General features: G+C 50.8%; 1 protein-coding gene across 1 annotated transcript in view; it reads left to right on the top strand.

Annotated features, from left to right (window-relative positions):
• The window catches only part of SEC14L5 (SEC14 like lipid binding 5), a 30042-nt gene extending 17248 nt beyond the window's left edge, over positions 1-12794 (top strand). Inside the window, exons 5-15 of the mRNA XM_053992270.1 lie at positions 25-235; positions 1857-1969; positions 6551-6740; positions 7028-7116; positions 7488-7558; positions 8199-8370; positions 9015-9149; positions 9525-9662; positions 10378-10623; positions 11531-11709; positions 12689-12794. Coding sequence (XP_053848245.1) covers positions 25-235; positions 1857-1969; positions 6551-6740; positions 7028-7116; positions 7488-7558; positions 8199-8370; positions 9015-9149; positions 9525-9662; positions 10378-10623; positions 11531-11709; positions 12689-12794 — 1650 coding nt within the window. The remainder of the gene's footprint in view (positions 1-24; positions 236-1856; positions 1970-6550; positions 6741-7027; positions 7117-7487; positions 7559-8198; positions 8371-9014; positions 9150-9524; positions 9663-10377; positions 10624-11530; positions 11710-12688) is intronic.
• Positions 12795-17432: the final 4638 nt, after the last annotated feature.

The raw sequence follows: 17432 nt of genomic DNA, 5'->3' as shown, positions 1-17432 counted from the left end.
CCTAATGAGAGTTCTCCCCTTCAGGGCAAGGAGGTGATCGAGCACTACCTGAAGGAGCTGATCTCCCAAGGGATCACGTTCATCCCGCGCTGGAGCCCTCCCGCGGCGAAGGAAGAGCGAGCCCCGGCGGTGGGGCGGGCCCCCGGTGACATCCTGCTGGATTCTGGGGCTGCTGGCACCAGCAGGGAGCCGGCTGCCAGCCCCTGCCCGCCCCCAGAGCCTGCCAGCCCTGACGGTAGGCACTGCAGCACTCGGTCAGTAGCACTGACCGAGGAGCTTATTTTAATTTCTCTTGGCATCAGGTTTTTCATCTGGAGTGTGGGGTAGGAGGAGGAGGGAAAGCTCTTTTCTTTTTTCAAGAAAAATAAACAATGAAACTTTTTTTTCCCCTAAAACAAAAAAGCTGTGCAAGCAGTATGTTTTGGAGCTCAGAAAAAAAATTAGGTTTGATCAGCCCTTTAAGGTCTTCAGTATGCTGGAATTAAATATTTTATCTGTTCCAAAATTAATATTATTGAGGACAGGTTTGGATAGTTTTTGGCCCTGTATCAGACCAAGATGAATTTGAGGAATGTCTCCTAATGCATTTTTCCCACAAAATGCCTGAAACAAGCTTTATCTTTCTGTGTGTTGGTCTGATGATATTTTCTAGACTAAATAAAGTACTTATCTGGCAAAAAGAAATAGCAGGGACCTTTGAATCCAGAGCTGTTGTAATAGAAACAGTTGTTGTCATTCCTGAGAAGGAAAGGCAGCACTTGTTTTGCTTAGTGGAACTAGGCAAAAAGCCTGGAATTCGGAAATATCAGTAGTTCTGCTCTCACCTGACATTCTCTGGGAACTTTTCTGGAAAAAGATGGGAATCTACTGACAAGCTGCTAGGAGAAATGTTTGAGATTAATGTTGACCTCAGAGTGGCAGGTCCCAGCCAGCAGAAGAGGAAGAATAGCCCTTATTTTTCTGTCCCTATTCCTGTTCAGGACAGGATTAGCTTCCCTGGGCCTGCTCCCCACCTTGCTAGCTCTGGGGGTTCCATGGGATGTCTCACTTCCAAATGCAATTTCTCGCTTATCCTGTGGGTGAACAGGCCTCCTTCTGTAGGTGGTGGCATCCACTGAGAGCCTTGTGCCTGACAAAGAGCCAGCTCTGTCCCCAGCCCTGCTCCCTGTGTCTTCCAGCCCAGCTGCTGCCTGGGCTGCCCCCCCCCAGCTGCCCTGTTCTGCTGGCTAGCAGCTGCCAGCCCTGGGTGACACATCCCTCTGTCCCTTGGTGCAGGCACATCCCTCTGTCCCTCAGTGCTGGCAGTCACCAACCCCTTGTCCTTTGTCTCTGAGCTGGAGAAGCATTGAGCTGTTTGGTGTGCACAGGAGTTTTCCTCCTGCCAAAATCCTTCCTGGCTGTCAGAAATGTGCTGTTGTTCTCCCTTAGTCTCTGGTGTCCCTGGGTAGAATAATGGCTTGGTTTTCCAGCAAGCCACTAGTCACTGCAGTTGTGCATGAAATTTAGGGCACGTGGAGATGGAAGTGCCCAAGTCTTGGAGTGGTTGGTGAGCTGAGTGCCAGAGCTCATGACAGATCTTTAAAAGCTCCTCCTGGAGCAATTCAGGGCTGAATGGAACATTGGTGTTCCCAGAGACAGGAGGAGTGATCCAGCTGTGATACAGCCTGTGGCCTCATGCCCCAGTCACCAGGAGAGTGTCCTTCCATCCCTGTCTCCCTTCCCTTCCTCCCCCAGGCTGCTGGGATGAGGCTTCTGAGCAAGTCCCTTGTAAATCATAGGGAACCCAATGTGTAGACACACCTGCTCCCCTCCCTGCTGGCTGTGCCAGTCTGCTCTGAGCTGTTTCCTCCCTGCAGCTGACAAACTGGATGCTGATTACATCGAGCGCTACCTGGGCCAGCTCACCCCGATGCAGGAGAGCTGCCTGATCCGCCTGCGCCAGTGGCTCCAGGAGACCCACAAGGGAAAGGTGGGTAGGACAGGCACTGAGGGGCATCTGGGGGGATCCCCAGCTGGGATGGAGAACCCTGGATGCACAAACACACTTGGTAGTGAGAGGCTGGAGTGTGACACCACAGGAAGGGACCTGGGGATCCTGGTCGATGTCGAGCTGACCATGAGTCAGCCCTGGCAGCCCAAAGGGTCACCGTGCCCTGCAGGCACTGTCCTGCTCTGCCCTGTGCTGGAGTGACCTCACCTCTAATCCTGGACGCCAGGATTATCAGAATATCAGATATCAGGATATCAGAAGGATCTAAAGCTGTCAGAAAGTGTTCCAAGCAGGAACATGAGGGTGGGAAAGGGTCTCAAGGGGAAGCCATGGGAGGAGCAGCTGAGGGCACTTGGTCTGTTCAGCTGGAGGAGATGAAGCACAGAGCTCACCAGGGCTGCAGCTCCTCCTGAGGAGCAGCTCCAATCTCTGCTCTGTGACCAGGGTCTGGAAACAGCTGGAACTGTATCAGGGCAGGTTTAGGTTGGAGATCAGGAAAGGTTCTTCCCCCAGAGGGTGCTGGGCACTGCCCAGGCTCCACAGGGAATGGGCACAAACCTGAGGCTGCCAGAGCTCCAGGAGTGCTTGGATAATACTCAGGCACAGGGTGGGTTTGTTGTGGTGGGGGGGTCTGTGCAGGGTCGAGGTTGGACTGGATAATCCTTGTGAGTCCCTTCCTGCTCAAGGAAATTCCATGGTTCTCTGATATTTTCCCTGAGAAGCAGCATGGGCACTGAGGGACAGGTGCTGGAATGTCCAGAAGCTACCCAGGCTCCTTTTGGTTAAAGGAAAGTCTCTCTCAGACCAGCACGGTAACTGATATATGGCTGGGAAAAGAAAGGGCCTAGAACAGCTTGAATGCCTCAAAAGGGGTTTAACTCCAGATTTCCTCATGGAGGGGGATTAGGAGGGAAGGAAAGAAGGACTGAGCATAGCATAAGAGAGAGTAGTTGGGTGGGCTGAGCAGATAAAGGGTGCTTAGGAAGAGGAGCAAGTGATCTTACTTGGAAGCAAAGAACAGCTGGATGAAGTTTCAACAGTAAAAGCTTCCTGGCTTAGAAGGAATCAGCTCAGTCAGGATGGGTTAGGTGAGATGCTCTGCATTCCTGGCTTTGGGAAGATTTTCATTCTTTTTTCTTTACCTGGCCTTTCCAAAAGACTCTGCTGCTTACAAGGAGCTTTGCCAGTCCTGCATGCTGTGCTGTATGTCTCAGAGCTGAGCATGTCTCATTTGTGTAGAGGGAGTCTGAACATGATTTAGAATGCTGGTTTTTTTCTTGGAAAAGTGAATATGAATCACCTCTGTAGAAATAAAATGTAACAAAGATTTAGTGCTATTGTTCTGCTGCTGTTGAACTCCTGAAGTTCCCTTGTGTGCGAGCAGGCACGTGAGTTTTGTTGGCACCCAGGAATGTGGATGAAGAAACAGCTCCCAGCAAACCTCAGTCTGAAGAGATCAGGAGGTGTTGGGGCAGTGTGAGAGGCTCCCAGCAGCTGATAAGCTCCAGACACCAACAGTGCTGTTGAATTGTAGGAGCTGATAAATTCCCACCCCAAACATCTGCCAGAGCTGGCCAAGGCCACTGGTGTACAGTGGTATCAACAGCAGGTTGGATAACTTGGACCAGAAGGGTGGGGGCTGCTGGGGGCAGGTAGAGACTACAGGAGTATCTGTATGATATATAATGTATTGCACATATACACACACCTGATGTAGCAAAGGGCCCCTTGAAGGGCTGTGACACCTCCCTGGCAGCTGCTCTTGTGTCACTGTGATGCTCTGCCCCTGAGGAAGGAGCTGGGGCTGGGCTCCCAGCCAGCCAGGGGTGGTGAGTGAGCTGTGTGAGCAGGAACAGCTTCACCAGGAAAAGGGGCTCTGCTGGAAACTGCTTTTGATCTGTGTCTGCCTGTGATCCAGCCTCCAGTCAGATGAGAGGCACTGGACAGGCAGGGATCAGTCCCCAGGTGTGACTGTGCTCTGAGAGAGGACAGGAGGCTTTTCATGGAGACCTGAACAGTGAAGTGGTGTGGGCTCCATTGGGGTAGGAGATATCTCACCTAGTGGCTCCTGGATGGGAGAACATCCCAAAGAGAGGGAGGCTTTGTCCCTGGTGTGACCTGCAAGGATCTTGCTTTCAGCTGGAACAGGCACCACCTGAACATTTGTTTAGGTTGAAAAGTATCAACCCACAGGTTGATTTTCCCCCTCCATGTCAGAGGCTGGGGAATCAAGCTGGAGAAGGAAAAAGTGAGAGCACATAAGCAAAATATGGAACAGCTGCCCCTTGGGTGCCTGGAGCTGGGCAGGGAGTGGCAGCCCTTGTCCCCTGTGCTGTGCTGGGAGCAGCTGAATCCTGAGCTCAGGGGACAGTAGAGCTGCCTCAGGACTTTGGGTGGCCTTGCTGGGCCTTGTCCCCAGGAGGATGTGGGCACACAGGAAGGGAGGTGCTGGCTACTGAAACTTCAAATTGAACCCCCTGACTGCTCAGCTGCCTCTTCCGATTCCCTGACAGAGCAGACTAAAATCAGGAGCTTATCCTGCAAGGCTGGGATTGTCCCTGGAGAGGCTCTTACCTTGCTGTGACAATCTGTTCTTTTAATTCAGAGCAGAGATGGCCTTATTCCTCTGTCAGAAATTATCAAAAAATAGATCTCCTGTTTCTTGGAAAATGGCCCTTCTTATTTTTGTCCTCTGTCCTATTTCACTATCCTTTCCCTATTCCTTCCAAAGCAGATGTTACCTTTACAATCAGATATGTTGTTGCTTAAAAAACCTGAAGAGTTGAAGGAACAAACTGTAAATGGTGTTGAATTTGCAGCAACTTAAAGCTCTGTTCAAGGCTTTGCACCATGCAGAAGAGTGCAGCAGTTTTACCAGGGAATACAAAAGCAGGCTGAAATTAAACCTTTGTTTTCTTGCATGTGGGAGTTACTGCTTTGGTTGGACAAGGATAAAAGACTAATTCTGCTGTGAAATAAGTCTTCTTGGAGCTTCCTGCCTTTGGTCCAAACAGCAAACAGAAGTGCTGGATTTGACTCTTGCCTGGAGCTGTGCACAGGGGAGGTTTGAAACAGGAGAAGTATCAAACCTTCCACCAGCCATTCCCTCTCCTGCAGAGATCCAGGAGCTGTTGTGGGTGTCTGGGCTGGGTCTGATGAGTGACAGCTGCCTCTGAGCAGCAGGAACACAAACCTGAATTATCTGATGAACACTCTGCTGGCTTTAAACTTGATGTCATACTGAATTCCTCTAAATACTCCTGAGATCATCTTTGGGAAGGCTGCCCTCTCCTTTCCAGGACACACAGATGCAGTGTTAGAACCAGTGTTAATCTCCCCCCTACTCCTAAGGTGCTTTAGGATTGGTTTAGACTGCCTGAACTCTGCCCCTTCTTTAGGTGAGTCAGTAGTTACCATCCCTTGCTTGTGAATCCAGGATTGCTCCCTCCTGACACAGCTGCCAGCCTTGCTTTCTACCCAGCTTTCTGTTTCCCTGAGCATGGCAGTGGACAAACAAAGGAGCTTTGACTCCTGAACGTGGGGGTTTGTGTCCCAGCAGGGCTGGGAGTGCTTGGGTTGTGCTAGCACAATATGGATACTCTGAAAGAGACTATCCCTGCTCCACAGAGCTGGAATTTTTTATGGAAACTTGTAGAGAATGAGGCCAAGCACTTTTGGAGAAGTTGGACTGAGGGACTGGGAATCCAGCAGCACATGCAGCTTTAATCCAGTTGGATTTGCAGCTGACAGGCTCTTAGTCACATTTGGCACTTCTGTGGAATCCATCAGGTTTGTTGTTAATTCCTGCTGCTTGGCATTCCTGCCAAGCTTTCTTTGATTCTCCAGCTGAAGAGAACATGGCAGATCTGGAAGGAGGTTGGAATAAGCCATTCTGCAGACTTGCTTTGGAAAGCTTTTGTGCCTATGATGTTAGGATTAGTGCTAGTGCTGGGGTGGGTGATTGGGAGATGGTGTGTTGTAGTTTAGGTTGATTTGGAATTAAGAGTTATTGTGGTATAATTGGGCAGAGAAGTCTTTGGAAGCACTCAACAGCTTTCCTGTTCAAACACCAGCAGCAGGGCCTGCACAAGAACTGGAATTGGTACTGGTGGCATCATTCAGACTGCACAGTTGTGTTTCCCCTCCAGTGCCTGGTGCGGTCAGTGTGTTACCTGTGGCTGTTTGTTACCTGTTGCCATCTTAGGCTGATTGGCCCTGGGCAGGTGAACTTGCAGCTTCCTGACTTTCTTACAGTATTTTGGAGGTCCTTGTGGATAACCAGCCAAGGGAAACAACAGCCAGTCTGGGGTTTGCTGGGGCTCCTGGAAATTGCACTGGGGAAGGGCTTCTCACAGTCAGTGACCTGGTCCCTGCTTTTGTGCTGCTGGCACCCTCTGCTGCTTCCAGCTGGGTTAGCTATCGAGGGAGGGAGGCAGAAGAGAAGTTTAATGTTTGCTGTCTTCATTTTAAGAGATTGAAAAATGGTGTCAACTGTGCAGCCTCCTCTGCAGGCCAAATGGAACATTCCAGTGCTGATCCTGGGGCTTTCTCTCCTGGCAGATCCCCAAGGATGAGCACATCCTGCGGTTCCTGCGCGCCCGCGACTTCAACATCGACAAAGCGCGGGAGATGCTGTGCCAGTCGCTGGCCTGGCGCAAGCAGTACCAGGTGGATTTCATCCTGCAGTCCTGGAGACCCCCAGCCCTGCTGCAGGAGTACTACACTGGGGGGTGGCACTACCAGGACAAAGGTGAGGAGCTGGTCCTGGCACCTCACCCGTGCCTGGGATGTTGAGGAAAGCTGTATTGACGTTTTTAAAGTTAACAAAGCAGTTCAGTGCCTGTGAGTGCCACTCTGCTTCCCTCTAAGTGTATTTCCTCTGCACAGATAGTCAGTGCAAAGCAATTTCTCTGAACAGGTTGCTTTTGGCAGTGATTTTTATCCTTTTCAGAAATTTAATGTAGCTTTTAAAAAAGGTATGAGAGTGATAGCCTGGGAGACTAAGGTGCTGCCCTCTCTAACCCCTTTGTTTTGAAGATGGGCGGCCGCTCTACATCCTCCGCCTCGGCCAGATGGACACCAAGGGTTTGGTGAAGGCCCTGGGAGAGGAATCCCTGCTGCGACATGTGAGCTGTGCCTTTGTTTGTCACCTGTTCCCCTCAGGGTGTTGGGAAGTCTTGTCATGGTGCATCAAAATCCTGGAATGGTTTGGGTGGGAAGGGACCTTAAAGCTCATCTCACCCCACCCTTTGTCTCGGGCAGGGGCACCTTCCACTATCCCAGGATGCTCCAAGCCCCGTCCATCCTGGCCTTGGACACTTCCAGGGATCCAGGGGCAGCCACAGCTGCTCTGGGCACCCTGTGCCAGGGCCTGCCCACCCTGCCAGGGAACAATTCCTTCCCAATATCCCATCCCTCCCTGTCCTCTGCTTTCTGTATCTTTTAAAATAATATCTCCGGGCCATCCTGGTTACTCAAACCCTGTCTTTGACTTCAGGTTCTGTCCATTAATGAGGAAGGACAGAAGAGATGTGAGGAAAACACCAACATCTTTGGCCGCCCCATCACGTCAGTATAAATTGGTTTATAATTGGTTTTCCTGAGTCCTTGCAGACTCTCAGTGCCATGATGAAGGATGCTGCTGTGGTTTGGGGTGATGTCCTTAGGGTTACAATGCAGACAGCAATGTGTCTTACGGGCTGGATGGGGATCACAGATCTACATATACATTTATTTGTTGGACTTAAATGCAGACAAATCCTGCAGTTTCATTGGAAAGTAAGTATTGGTCCTTCCTTACATAATTTTCATATCCCATCTCAGATTAATTTAATCTTTCTGTCTCAGGGATTTTAATCCACATCTTTGAAATTTTGGGGTTTTTTTTAATACAGGAGCCTGTCTACCAGATTCCACCTTCATTTAGAATGCATTTTTACATTATTTTTAGCAATAGGCCTGCATACCTTCACCTTCCTTCGGAGTGACAGCTGTTCCTGCCCTTGGGGCTGGGTGTCTGTGTTACCTGGAGCTCACCTGGATTCAGGTGTTTGCTGCCTGAGTGGAGATGTGCTTTTATTGGAACTGTTCATGTCCCTTGTTGGCTTCCCTGGAGCCTCCACAGGCTGTGGGGTTACTGTGGATCCTAAACAGAGCAGCCACCACACTCTAAAGTTCTGACAGGTCTTTTTCTGCCTGTTTATTTTAGATCCTGGACCTGCCTGGTGGACTTGGAAGGGCTCAATATGAGGCATCTCTGGCGGCCTGGGGTGAAGGCCCTGCTCAGGATCATTGAGGTGGTGGAGGACAACTACCCTGAGACCCTGGGGAGGCTCCTGATTGTGAGAGCACCACGGGTCTTCCCTGTGCTCTGGACCCTGGTGGGTGAAACCTGGGCTCTGCAGGATCACTGGCACTTGTGCAGGTTCACAGATAGCTACAGCAGCAGAGGCAGGGTGGGAAAATCTCCAGGCAACTTATTGTGAGCTCCTGAAGAGCCACAGCAGAACCAGGCCATGGGGTGCCTGTAGCTCACTGGGTTCTGGTGTGCCATCCACCAGGACAGGATGAGAAACCTGGATTGGAATTCCCCATTCCACCCAAACTTGGTGGGCTTTCATATAGATGGGAAAAGACAGACACCTTTTAATCTCGTGTTGTAGGACACTGAAGGGTAATAAGTAGTAATAATAAGTAGTAAATAATAAATCTATTCTGCCTGTTGCCTGCTGACTGCTCTGGCAGTGTGAGAACGTGGTTGTTACATTTCTTGTGAGGTTTGTAGGTGAGACAGTGACTGCAGACTTCGTTTACATGAAGCAGAAAGTGTTGTGAAATGGTGATACAGAGAGAGAACATTTTCAGTTTGTTACCCTCTCTTTGGGAAGTGCCTCAGAGCTGTGAAGCTCTGCACACTGCTGGGACATTCCAGGCTAGAGCCCGAAGCATCATCATGAGATGGCTCAGGCAGCGTCCCCAGCTGCCCTCAGTGACTGCCATGTCCTGTGTGCCCTTTGTCTTCTAGGTCAGTCCCTTTATCAATGAGAACACACGGCAGAAGTTCCTCATCTACAGTGGCAATAACTACCAGGGCTCAGGAGGGCTGGTGGACTATGTGGACAAGGATGTGATCCCAGACTTCCTGGGAGGAGACTGCATGGTGGGTTTTCCATCCTTGTGTGCAGGTGCAATCTGGAACTGATTCCCTCTTCCTCACCACCCTGGCCTTCCACTGCCTTCTGGAAGGGGTTAAGCCTCTGTGCTGGCCAGCATGCCCCTGCTGTGGGCACAGGGCAGTTCATTTGGGCACAGAGGGCTGCCCCCTGCAGTGCTGATGCTGCTCTGGGATCCTGGGGCAGGGTCAGAGGGCAGCTCTCTACAGGGAGCTCACATAAACCTCGGTAGTTCCAGTGAGCTCAGAGCCACTGTGAGTTCTGGCTCAGCTGAGGGTCAGCCGTGTCTGACAGCCAGCAAGAGTTCCTGGTTCGCTGCTGGAACATCCTGAACCTCCTGTTTGTCTGTCTGGCCATTGCAGTGCACTGTCTCAGAAGGAGGACTCGTCCCCAAGTCCCTGTACCAGTCTGAGGACGAACCGGAGAACTCGGATCACATCCGGCTGTGGACAGAAACCATCTACCACTCTGCAAGTGTCCTCAAAGGAGCCCCACACGAGGTACAGAGCACAGCTTGAGTTGCTGGGATGGCACAGTGACATGTGTCCCCTCTGCTGGGCTGACTGGAGCAGCCAAGGGCTCCCAACACAGGGAGCAGCAGAGGGCTTGGCAGCAGCTGCTGTTCCTGCAAGGGAAGTGAAGAACAGCATTTTGAGCAGCAGTGTCTCTTATCTCTACTATGGCCTGACCTTCTGTAAGGTCCAGTCTCTTCCTCCTCCCTCTCCTCCTCCTCTTGGGAGAAATAAAGGGCACACCGTTTCCCTTCTGATAGTTCAGCTCCCATTCCCAGCAGTGTAGCTGGGACAGTAGTGGGGGTGATAAAGAAGATGTGTGCTGGGAGCTGCTTGATGGGAGTCACCAGGAAACAGGATGTCCCAAAAAGGAGCAAATCAGTGTCAAATCAGTCTTCTGGCCTCTCTGATGGGGAGTCACTCTGATTTGGCTCTTTGTGCCTCAGTTCCACTGAGGTTTTCCTAGAACAAGTAACTTATTTACAAGCAACTCTGATATGGGGAGAAAAGGTAAAAACACCTGAGTTGGTGTACTGTGGTAGGGCTGGGAGTGGAAATTGGTGATTCCCCCTCAGGAATCGAGACCATTGGCCAGCTGAAGGATTGTGGAGCCAAGGCTGTCTGCTCCAGAGTGGGGGGGCAAACACACTGCTGCCACCTGAGCACCTAACCCTGCAAGGGGCTTGTTCTGTTCCTTTCTTAGATACTTGTGGAGATCCTGGAAGGGGAATCTGTCATCACCTGGGATTTCGACATCCTGAAGGGAGATGTGGTGTTCAGCCTCTTCCACTCCAAACGAGCTCCTGAGCCAAGTCACAAAGAAGCCACATCACCAAGTCCCTCTGGTGCAGGGGACAATGTGCAGCTCATTGACAAGACCTGGGTGCTGGGGGTGGATTACAGCCGGGTGGAATCTCCCCTGGTCTGCAGGGAAGGAGAGAGCATCCAGGTCAGAGGGGTTTGGGTCCTGCCATGGCTTCAGAGTCCTGTGAGCTCCAAAGTAATCAGGTGGTAGGGAGGGAATTGATGGTGTGGGAAATCAGGAACTGCTAGAAAGGGGGGCTGTGGTCATATCCAGCAGCAGGAGGGGGGGGATTCTGCCCCTCTGCCCCCTCAGGTGAGACCCCACCTGCAGACCTCACCCCCAGCCCTGGGGCCCAACAGCAGCAGGACCTGGAGCTGCTGGAGAGAGCCCAGGGGAGCCCATGGAGATGCTCCAAGGGCTGGAGCCCCTCTGCTCTGGAGCCAGGCTGGGAGAGCTGGGGGTGCTCACCTGGAGAGGAGAAGGCTCCAGGGAGAGCTCAGAGCCCCTTGCAGGGCCTAAAGGGCTCCAGGAGAGCTGGAGAGGGACTGGGGACAAGGGATGGAGGGACAGGACACAGGGAATGGCTTCCACTGCCAGAGGGCAGGGATGGATGGGATATTGGGAAGGAATTGTTCCCTGGGAGGGTGGGCAGGCCCTGGCACAGGGTGCCCTGAGCAGCTGTGGCTGCCCCTGGATCCCTGGAAGTGTCCAAGGCCAGGTTGGATGGGGCTTGGAGCAGCCTGGGACAGTGGAAGGGGTTGGAATGAGATGGGCTTTAAGGTCCATTCCCACCCAAACCATTCTGTGATCAATTTCTGGATATCCTGTGAAAGTGGGAAATCCTTATTTAGAGTGAGTCATTGGAAAGAGACTCCAAGCTAAAATTCTTATGGAAATTAAGCTGAATAAGAATAAGTTGTGTTTTTTTTTTCCTACGGGTACTACAGGGCTGTGTCTCAGGGAGGTGAGCCAGGTGAATGACACCTGTGCTGGGTCATTCAGCCATTCCCCCAGACACCCATGGTCACCTGGTGTCCCTCCCTCTCTGCAGGGGTCCCATGTCACGCGCTGGCCTGGCTTTTACATCCTGCAGTGGAGGATGCACGGGCCCCTGCCCTGCTCCAGCTCCAGCCTCCCCCGCGTGGACGATGTCCTGGCCTCCCTGCAGGGCTCCGGCCACAAGTGCAAGCTCATCTACTACTATGAGGTGCTGGCCTCCAAGGACTTCAGGTAGGGCATTTACAAGAGGTTTACTACGAATTGCACTGAGTGTGAGTTAAACACTTGGATATCAGAGACCCTCACAGGGGGTGTGTTTCACTGAGGAGTGGATGGACACAAAATTGGTGGCATTTTTGCAACCAAACTCCTCTGGTGCTGTCGGTATTTAAAAGTTCCCTTGAATCTGTCCACCAGTGAAATTTGTGCTTTGGGTCTTGCTTGCAGCTGCCTGAAGAGCAGGAGATTTTTGACTCAAGAGGGTTTTTATCTTAGTTGGGAATATTTTGAGAAGCTGCTTTTGGAGTAATTTAAATATCAGCTAGGCTATTTCCCAGATGATTTTGTTTGGCACTTGAGAAGGATGAGCACTTCTGAACAGCTGAACAGCCAGCCTTGGCAGGGTGTGCCTGGCCCCCTCCTTCAATGGCAGAAGCATCTCCCCATCTCCTGTTCATCTGAGCTCCTTGACTCCTCTCTAGAGCTGGAGGAGGCATTGGGCAGAACAGACTTGAAGGTGGTTGCTTGAGGTTTGACCTGGCCAGATCCTTGGGGTCAGAGTAGCAGAAATGCCTCACTTCAGTCATGCTCTTCCTTGGGGCTCTTCCTGAGCCCAGCCTGCTTTTGGCAGGAGGAGCTGGAGATGCTGAGCTGGGACTCTGGTGTTCAGCAGCCTGGAGTCCTTGGGTTCACAGGACTGCATTTGGAGTGCTCTGGAGCTTTCCTTTCTCCTCAAGGACAGCTCCCAGAGGCTCCAGCTGTGTCCCTTTCCCCAGAACAATAGTCAGAGACAAGGAATAATATCTGTAAATGAGAAAAAATGTCTCTGACTGATTAATTTTTCATCATGACACAGAGATTCTTAGAGAGCAAGTGGGAAATAATGGGCCAAAAAGCACTTGTGCAAGTGTTAGAAAGGGGGAGCCTATCTGTGGGAGGAATGCCTTAATTGCAGCCTTCCTAACAGCACATCTGTTCTGTCCCATCCCAGGGGATCCATGTCGAGCCTGGAATCTTGCAACAGTGGCTTTTCCCAGCTGAGTGGAGTCACCACATCTTCCAGCCAGTCCCAGAGCAGCTCCCACCTCTCCAGATAGCAGAGCCAAGGCTCCAGCAGCAGGGGCACCTGGGGCTGCTCCAGCAGCAGGGGCACCTGGGGCTGCTCCAGCAGCAGGGGCACCTGGGGCTGCTCCAGCAGCAGGGGCACCTGGGGCTGCTCCAGCAGCAGGGGCACCTGGGGCTGCTCCAGCAGCAGGGGCACCTGGGGCTGCTCCAGCAGCAGGGGCACCTGGGGCTGCTCCAGCAGCAGGGGCACCTGGGGCTGCTCCAGCAGCAGGGGCACCTGGGGCTGCTCCAGCAGCAGGGGCACCTGGGGCTGCTCCAGCAGCAGGGGCACCTGGGGCTGCTCCAGCAGCAGGGGCACCTGGGGCTGCTCCAGCAGCAGGGGCACCTGGGGCTGCTCCAGCAGCAGGGGCACCTGGGGCTGCTCCAGCAGCAGGGGCACCTGGGGCTGCTCCAGCAGCAGGGGCACCTGGGGCTGCTCCAGCAGCAGGGGCACCTGGGGCTGCTCCAGCAGCAGGGGCACCTGGGGCTGCTCCAGCCCCAAACCAAAGAGCTCCAGGGCTGAGCCGTGGGGCAGTCGCAGCCATTTGGACACAGAGAGGCCTCTGGGAGCTGCTTCAACCACAAAAACTGAAATTCCAAGGGCAGGTTTAGGAGTTTTGGGTCAGCTGCATGCTTCTCAGTAGCTTCCTTCACCACCTGTGGATTTTGGGTGCCTGTGAGTTTGCAGGAATCCACTCCACTCCAAAGGGCTCTTCCCATCGGTAATTTTCCCCAGAGGAGGCTGATGTTGCCTTACCTGTTGGACCTTTAGATAATTCCTGGGTGGCAAAACCAAGGGAATGTCCTGGGTGCCCACGGGGTACTGGTTCCACACTGGGCAGTCAAGTGGGCATTCCAGGGGCAGAGCCTTGGAAGGAACTGCCAGCACCTGGGTACAGGTAGGATAGTTCAGAAATCACTTCCAGGCCAAACCAAAAACCTCTTCTGGTCTGACAGGATGCTCTGGGAAATGTGTTGGATTTTTTTAACCCTGCTGAGAAACAAAGTCAAAAATTTTTTTTAGGAATTCCAGGCATTGAATCTGCCTGCAGTGAGTGGCATCTTCCAAACTATTGTTTCTTTTTACTCAGGTTTACAGCAATAACGAGTAGGTCTGTCCCATTCCCTAGTGTATGGGAACTGAATCCAGTCCTAAAGGGCTAAGAAAAGCAATATTTGATTTCCTGAAGGCACAAGATTTTCTGGCAGTATTACAGAACTTGCTTCTTTTAAACATGAGCTCACTTGAAACCATTCAGAGGCACGTATGTATGTAAGCACTTACTGAAGCCTATTTATTCTATACTAGCTTATTTTAAATTAATTTTTAACTTATTATGTCAGAAATTACTATTTATTAAATACAGTCACCTTTTTTTAATGAGATGAACTTTGTTTTAGAAAGAAATAACTGATTGTTTTCAAACTCAAGCAATCTTTCTGCTTGGGTCCTGATCTTTATAATCACTGGATGTTTTTGCAAAAGGGCTGCAGTGGGGTAAGGGCTTGCGTCACCTTCCTTGCAAGGAAAGGTGAGAGTCCAGTGCTTTTTTAGACTGTTTTTTAGGATTAAGAAACAAGGATTGAGTTTAGGAGTTGTGATGAAGATGCACTGTCTTCCTACACACCAAAAATGCCACCTTTCTCCCTAATCTCTGATTGTTCCTGTAGTCAGGTTGGGGAGCAAATTTATCCATGTTCTTGTCCAGGTGAAAAAAAAAATGAAATCAGGTGTCAAATACTCATCAGGTTTTTATTCAGGAATCTGTGTTGTTGTTCCTTCCCACCCTGTTTTTTTTTTTAATCACTGGCTTTGAAGCACCAGGCTCTGCCAAAGGAGAAAAGAGCCAAAATATTTAGGACAATGGGAGACAAAGAACTTGATATGGTTTTGAGTTCTTTGGTGGGGTTTTTTAAGGATTGGAGCCAAGGGAATCACTCTGCATCTTGCATCTCTCCCTGTGAACAGGTAACTTGGTTATGTAGAGCTCAGGGAAATTTTGATTTCCAATTCTCAGTTGTTCCATAGACTTTAATGTTTCTCCCAGACAAGTGAAACTTCTGTCTCTGGCATTTCAGCATAACTGGAGTCTGATAAAGAGGGACAAATGTAAATGTAAGTCCTACCTTTCCTCTGGAAAGTCAGGAATTCTGGAAGCAAAAGTGCATGCATGTATCCCTCATGGAAAATCCTTGACCCAGAGTAAAATCTCATTCTAGAAACAGTTTCAGGCTCCCAAAGCCCCAGGAGCAAACCCAGCCCTGTCCCCCTGTGCTGTTTCAGGATTTTACCTTCCCTTCTCATGTGGTTGCTCACATCCTGCAGTGGCAACATTCCTGTTCCCTGGGTTTGCTCTGAGTAAGAATCTCTTTCTTTGCCCTGGATTTTTTTTTTTTTTTGCAATTTTATTTTGAAATGTGGGATATGCTATTTTCTGCCCACCAGAAGTTTGACTTTTGTCAGTGAAGCACCTGGAACTTGGCCCCTGGCAGATCTCTGAAGGGTGAGGTCAAGGGTGGTTCCACAGAGTGTTCCTGGCTCTGGGGATGTCCCAGTCCCAGTTTTTCCTCTTGTCCCTTGGCAGTACCACTCCTCTGCCCATCAGAGATTGTGGCACAGGTCTGTGAAGCAGCTTGTGACCTCTCCTTGGCAAGGCTGCCTGGTTTATCCCACCTGACAATTTACTTTGAAATCAATTTAAATAATTCAATTTTTTTCCTTTTTCTCCTGAATATTGACAGGAGAAAGGGAGCAACAGCCTGAATGCTGTGCTTTCTAAACCTGACCCTGTGAACTGCAGGTACCAGAGACACAGAACTTCTACATCACTTTTTTTCCTCCCTCAAACGACATCAGTGTGCTTTAGAAAATAAACTCAGAGTTTTCTTCACAGTGAGCTGAGGCTGGGAGCGGTTCTGGATCCTCAGAAATTTCCTAAGCCAGAACCTGGTAAATGGGCTCATTTTGGGTGATGCAGCAAAGCCCTCCCTGCTCCATCCCCAGCAGCAAGGCTGGTGAGCTCGGGCTGTTTGCAGGGAAGGAGCTGCTAATTAAAAACTGGCTCCCAGTAAATTGGGGCTCTCCCTGCTTCAGATACTCCCTATGCAAACACACCACCTACCTCAGAACTGGTGCCATGTCCTGTGGTGGTGGGGGAGTGCAGGATGCTGTGCAAGGTGCCAAGGGCTGTGCCAGAGGTCACAGTTAAATACAGCCACGTGTGAGTTCTCCAGGTTTGCCCCATTCCCTGGGCTCTGTCCCAGGGCTGGGAAGGGCAAACACAGAGTGTGAGGATGGATGTTGGATGGCCTCAGCTGTCGTTCAGGGCACAGTCCTGAGCCATGTTTTGCTCTCTCCGGTGTGAAAAGGGCTCCGTCCCCACTGAAGGAGGAGGGCTGAGCCCCTGGGGCACCAGGGGTGGCTCCAGCCCCGCAGGTGTCACCAGTGCCAGGGGACACTCCCAGCGCTCTGGGGGCTCTCACAGGGAGGCCCCACAGCACCTCTGTCTTTCCACAGCTCCTGAACTCTCTGCTGGAAGCAGCATTCCCAACAGTGACCAGGCCAGGGAATCCTGAGTGACTGAGCTGCAGCTGTGCTCCTCTGCTCAGCCACTTCGGTTCCGTCTGTTCCCTTTCAGGAACTGTGAATAACAGTTTGTAATCCCAATTTGGTTTGTTGGGAGAAGATTTTGAAATGCCATAATCTACTCACAATTCCCAGTAGGAAGTCGTGAGCCCAGCTGTCCTCCACACTGGGCTGGGAAGCTGCTGGGGCTGAGGCCAACCCTGCTCCAGGCAGGGAATCCCTCATTTCAAAAGGCATTTTATAAGCTCACGCTGCTTTAATGTCCCAAATGTTTGTACTGTGAGCAATTAAAGCAAGGAACAGCTATTAGAGACTTACTTGACAGCAGCTGTCAAAGACTCCTGCATGCAATTAGCTTTAATATTCCTCCAACACCTTTGTGATGCTCCTTCCATCTGATTATTTCTCTCTTGGAAGGTGAAATTGGAGTCAAGTCACATTTGCTGGCTTTTAGTGACACCAACACCCACTTCCAAGATTTCAGTTACACCTAAGTTAAATGGGCATTAAATAAGTTTTTTAGCAGCACTTACTTTTCTCTCCTTTGCAGCTGGCTTTGGTTTTATACACTGAAATCCTCATTTTTCTCAGCCAAAACCCTCAACCTCCCGTAAGAACCCACTGCAGGGCACTGAAATAACAGATGTCCTCCTGTGATGGTGTCTGTGGGTCCTGGTAGAGCTGTACTTTTGGGTATGTGGGAAATAAAACATCTCTGAGAACATGTGGAATTGTTTGATTCAACTGTTGAAATTGCAGGGCAGTGAAAATTCAAGCCAGTGTGCTGCACTCTTTGTCCCCAGAAGCACAGGTAATGCCTGTAATCACTTGTTCCTGGTTTTTAACTAAAATGTTTGGACTTTTTTCTACAGAACCAGTATCTTTTGTTTAATTTCCTAGCACAAAGTGGGCTGGAACAGCACAGCCTGCAGTGTGCGTGTTATTAAAAATAAAAGAGCCCTTAGGTTCCACTGGGTGGCTGAGGTTAACTGGGAAAGGATCAGCTCCTTCAGCTGCACATCAGGAATTTGGAGTTTCAGGCAAG

The sequence above is a fragment of the Vidua macroura genome, chromosome 16 (genome assembly GCF_024509145.1).
Source record: "Vidua macroura isolate BioBank_ID:100142 chromosome 16, ASM2450914v1, whole genome shotgun sequence".
In the NCBI taxonomy this organism is placed as follows: Eukaryota; Metazoa; Chordata; class Aves; order Passeriformes; family Viduidae; genus Vidua; species Vidua macroura.
This window is presented reverse-complemented; position numbering and strand designations above follow the sequence as displayed.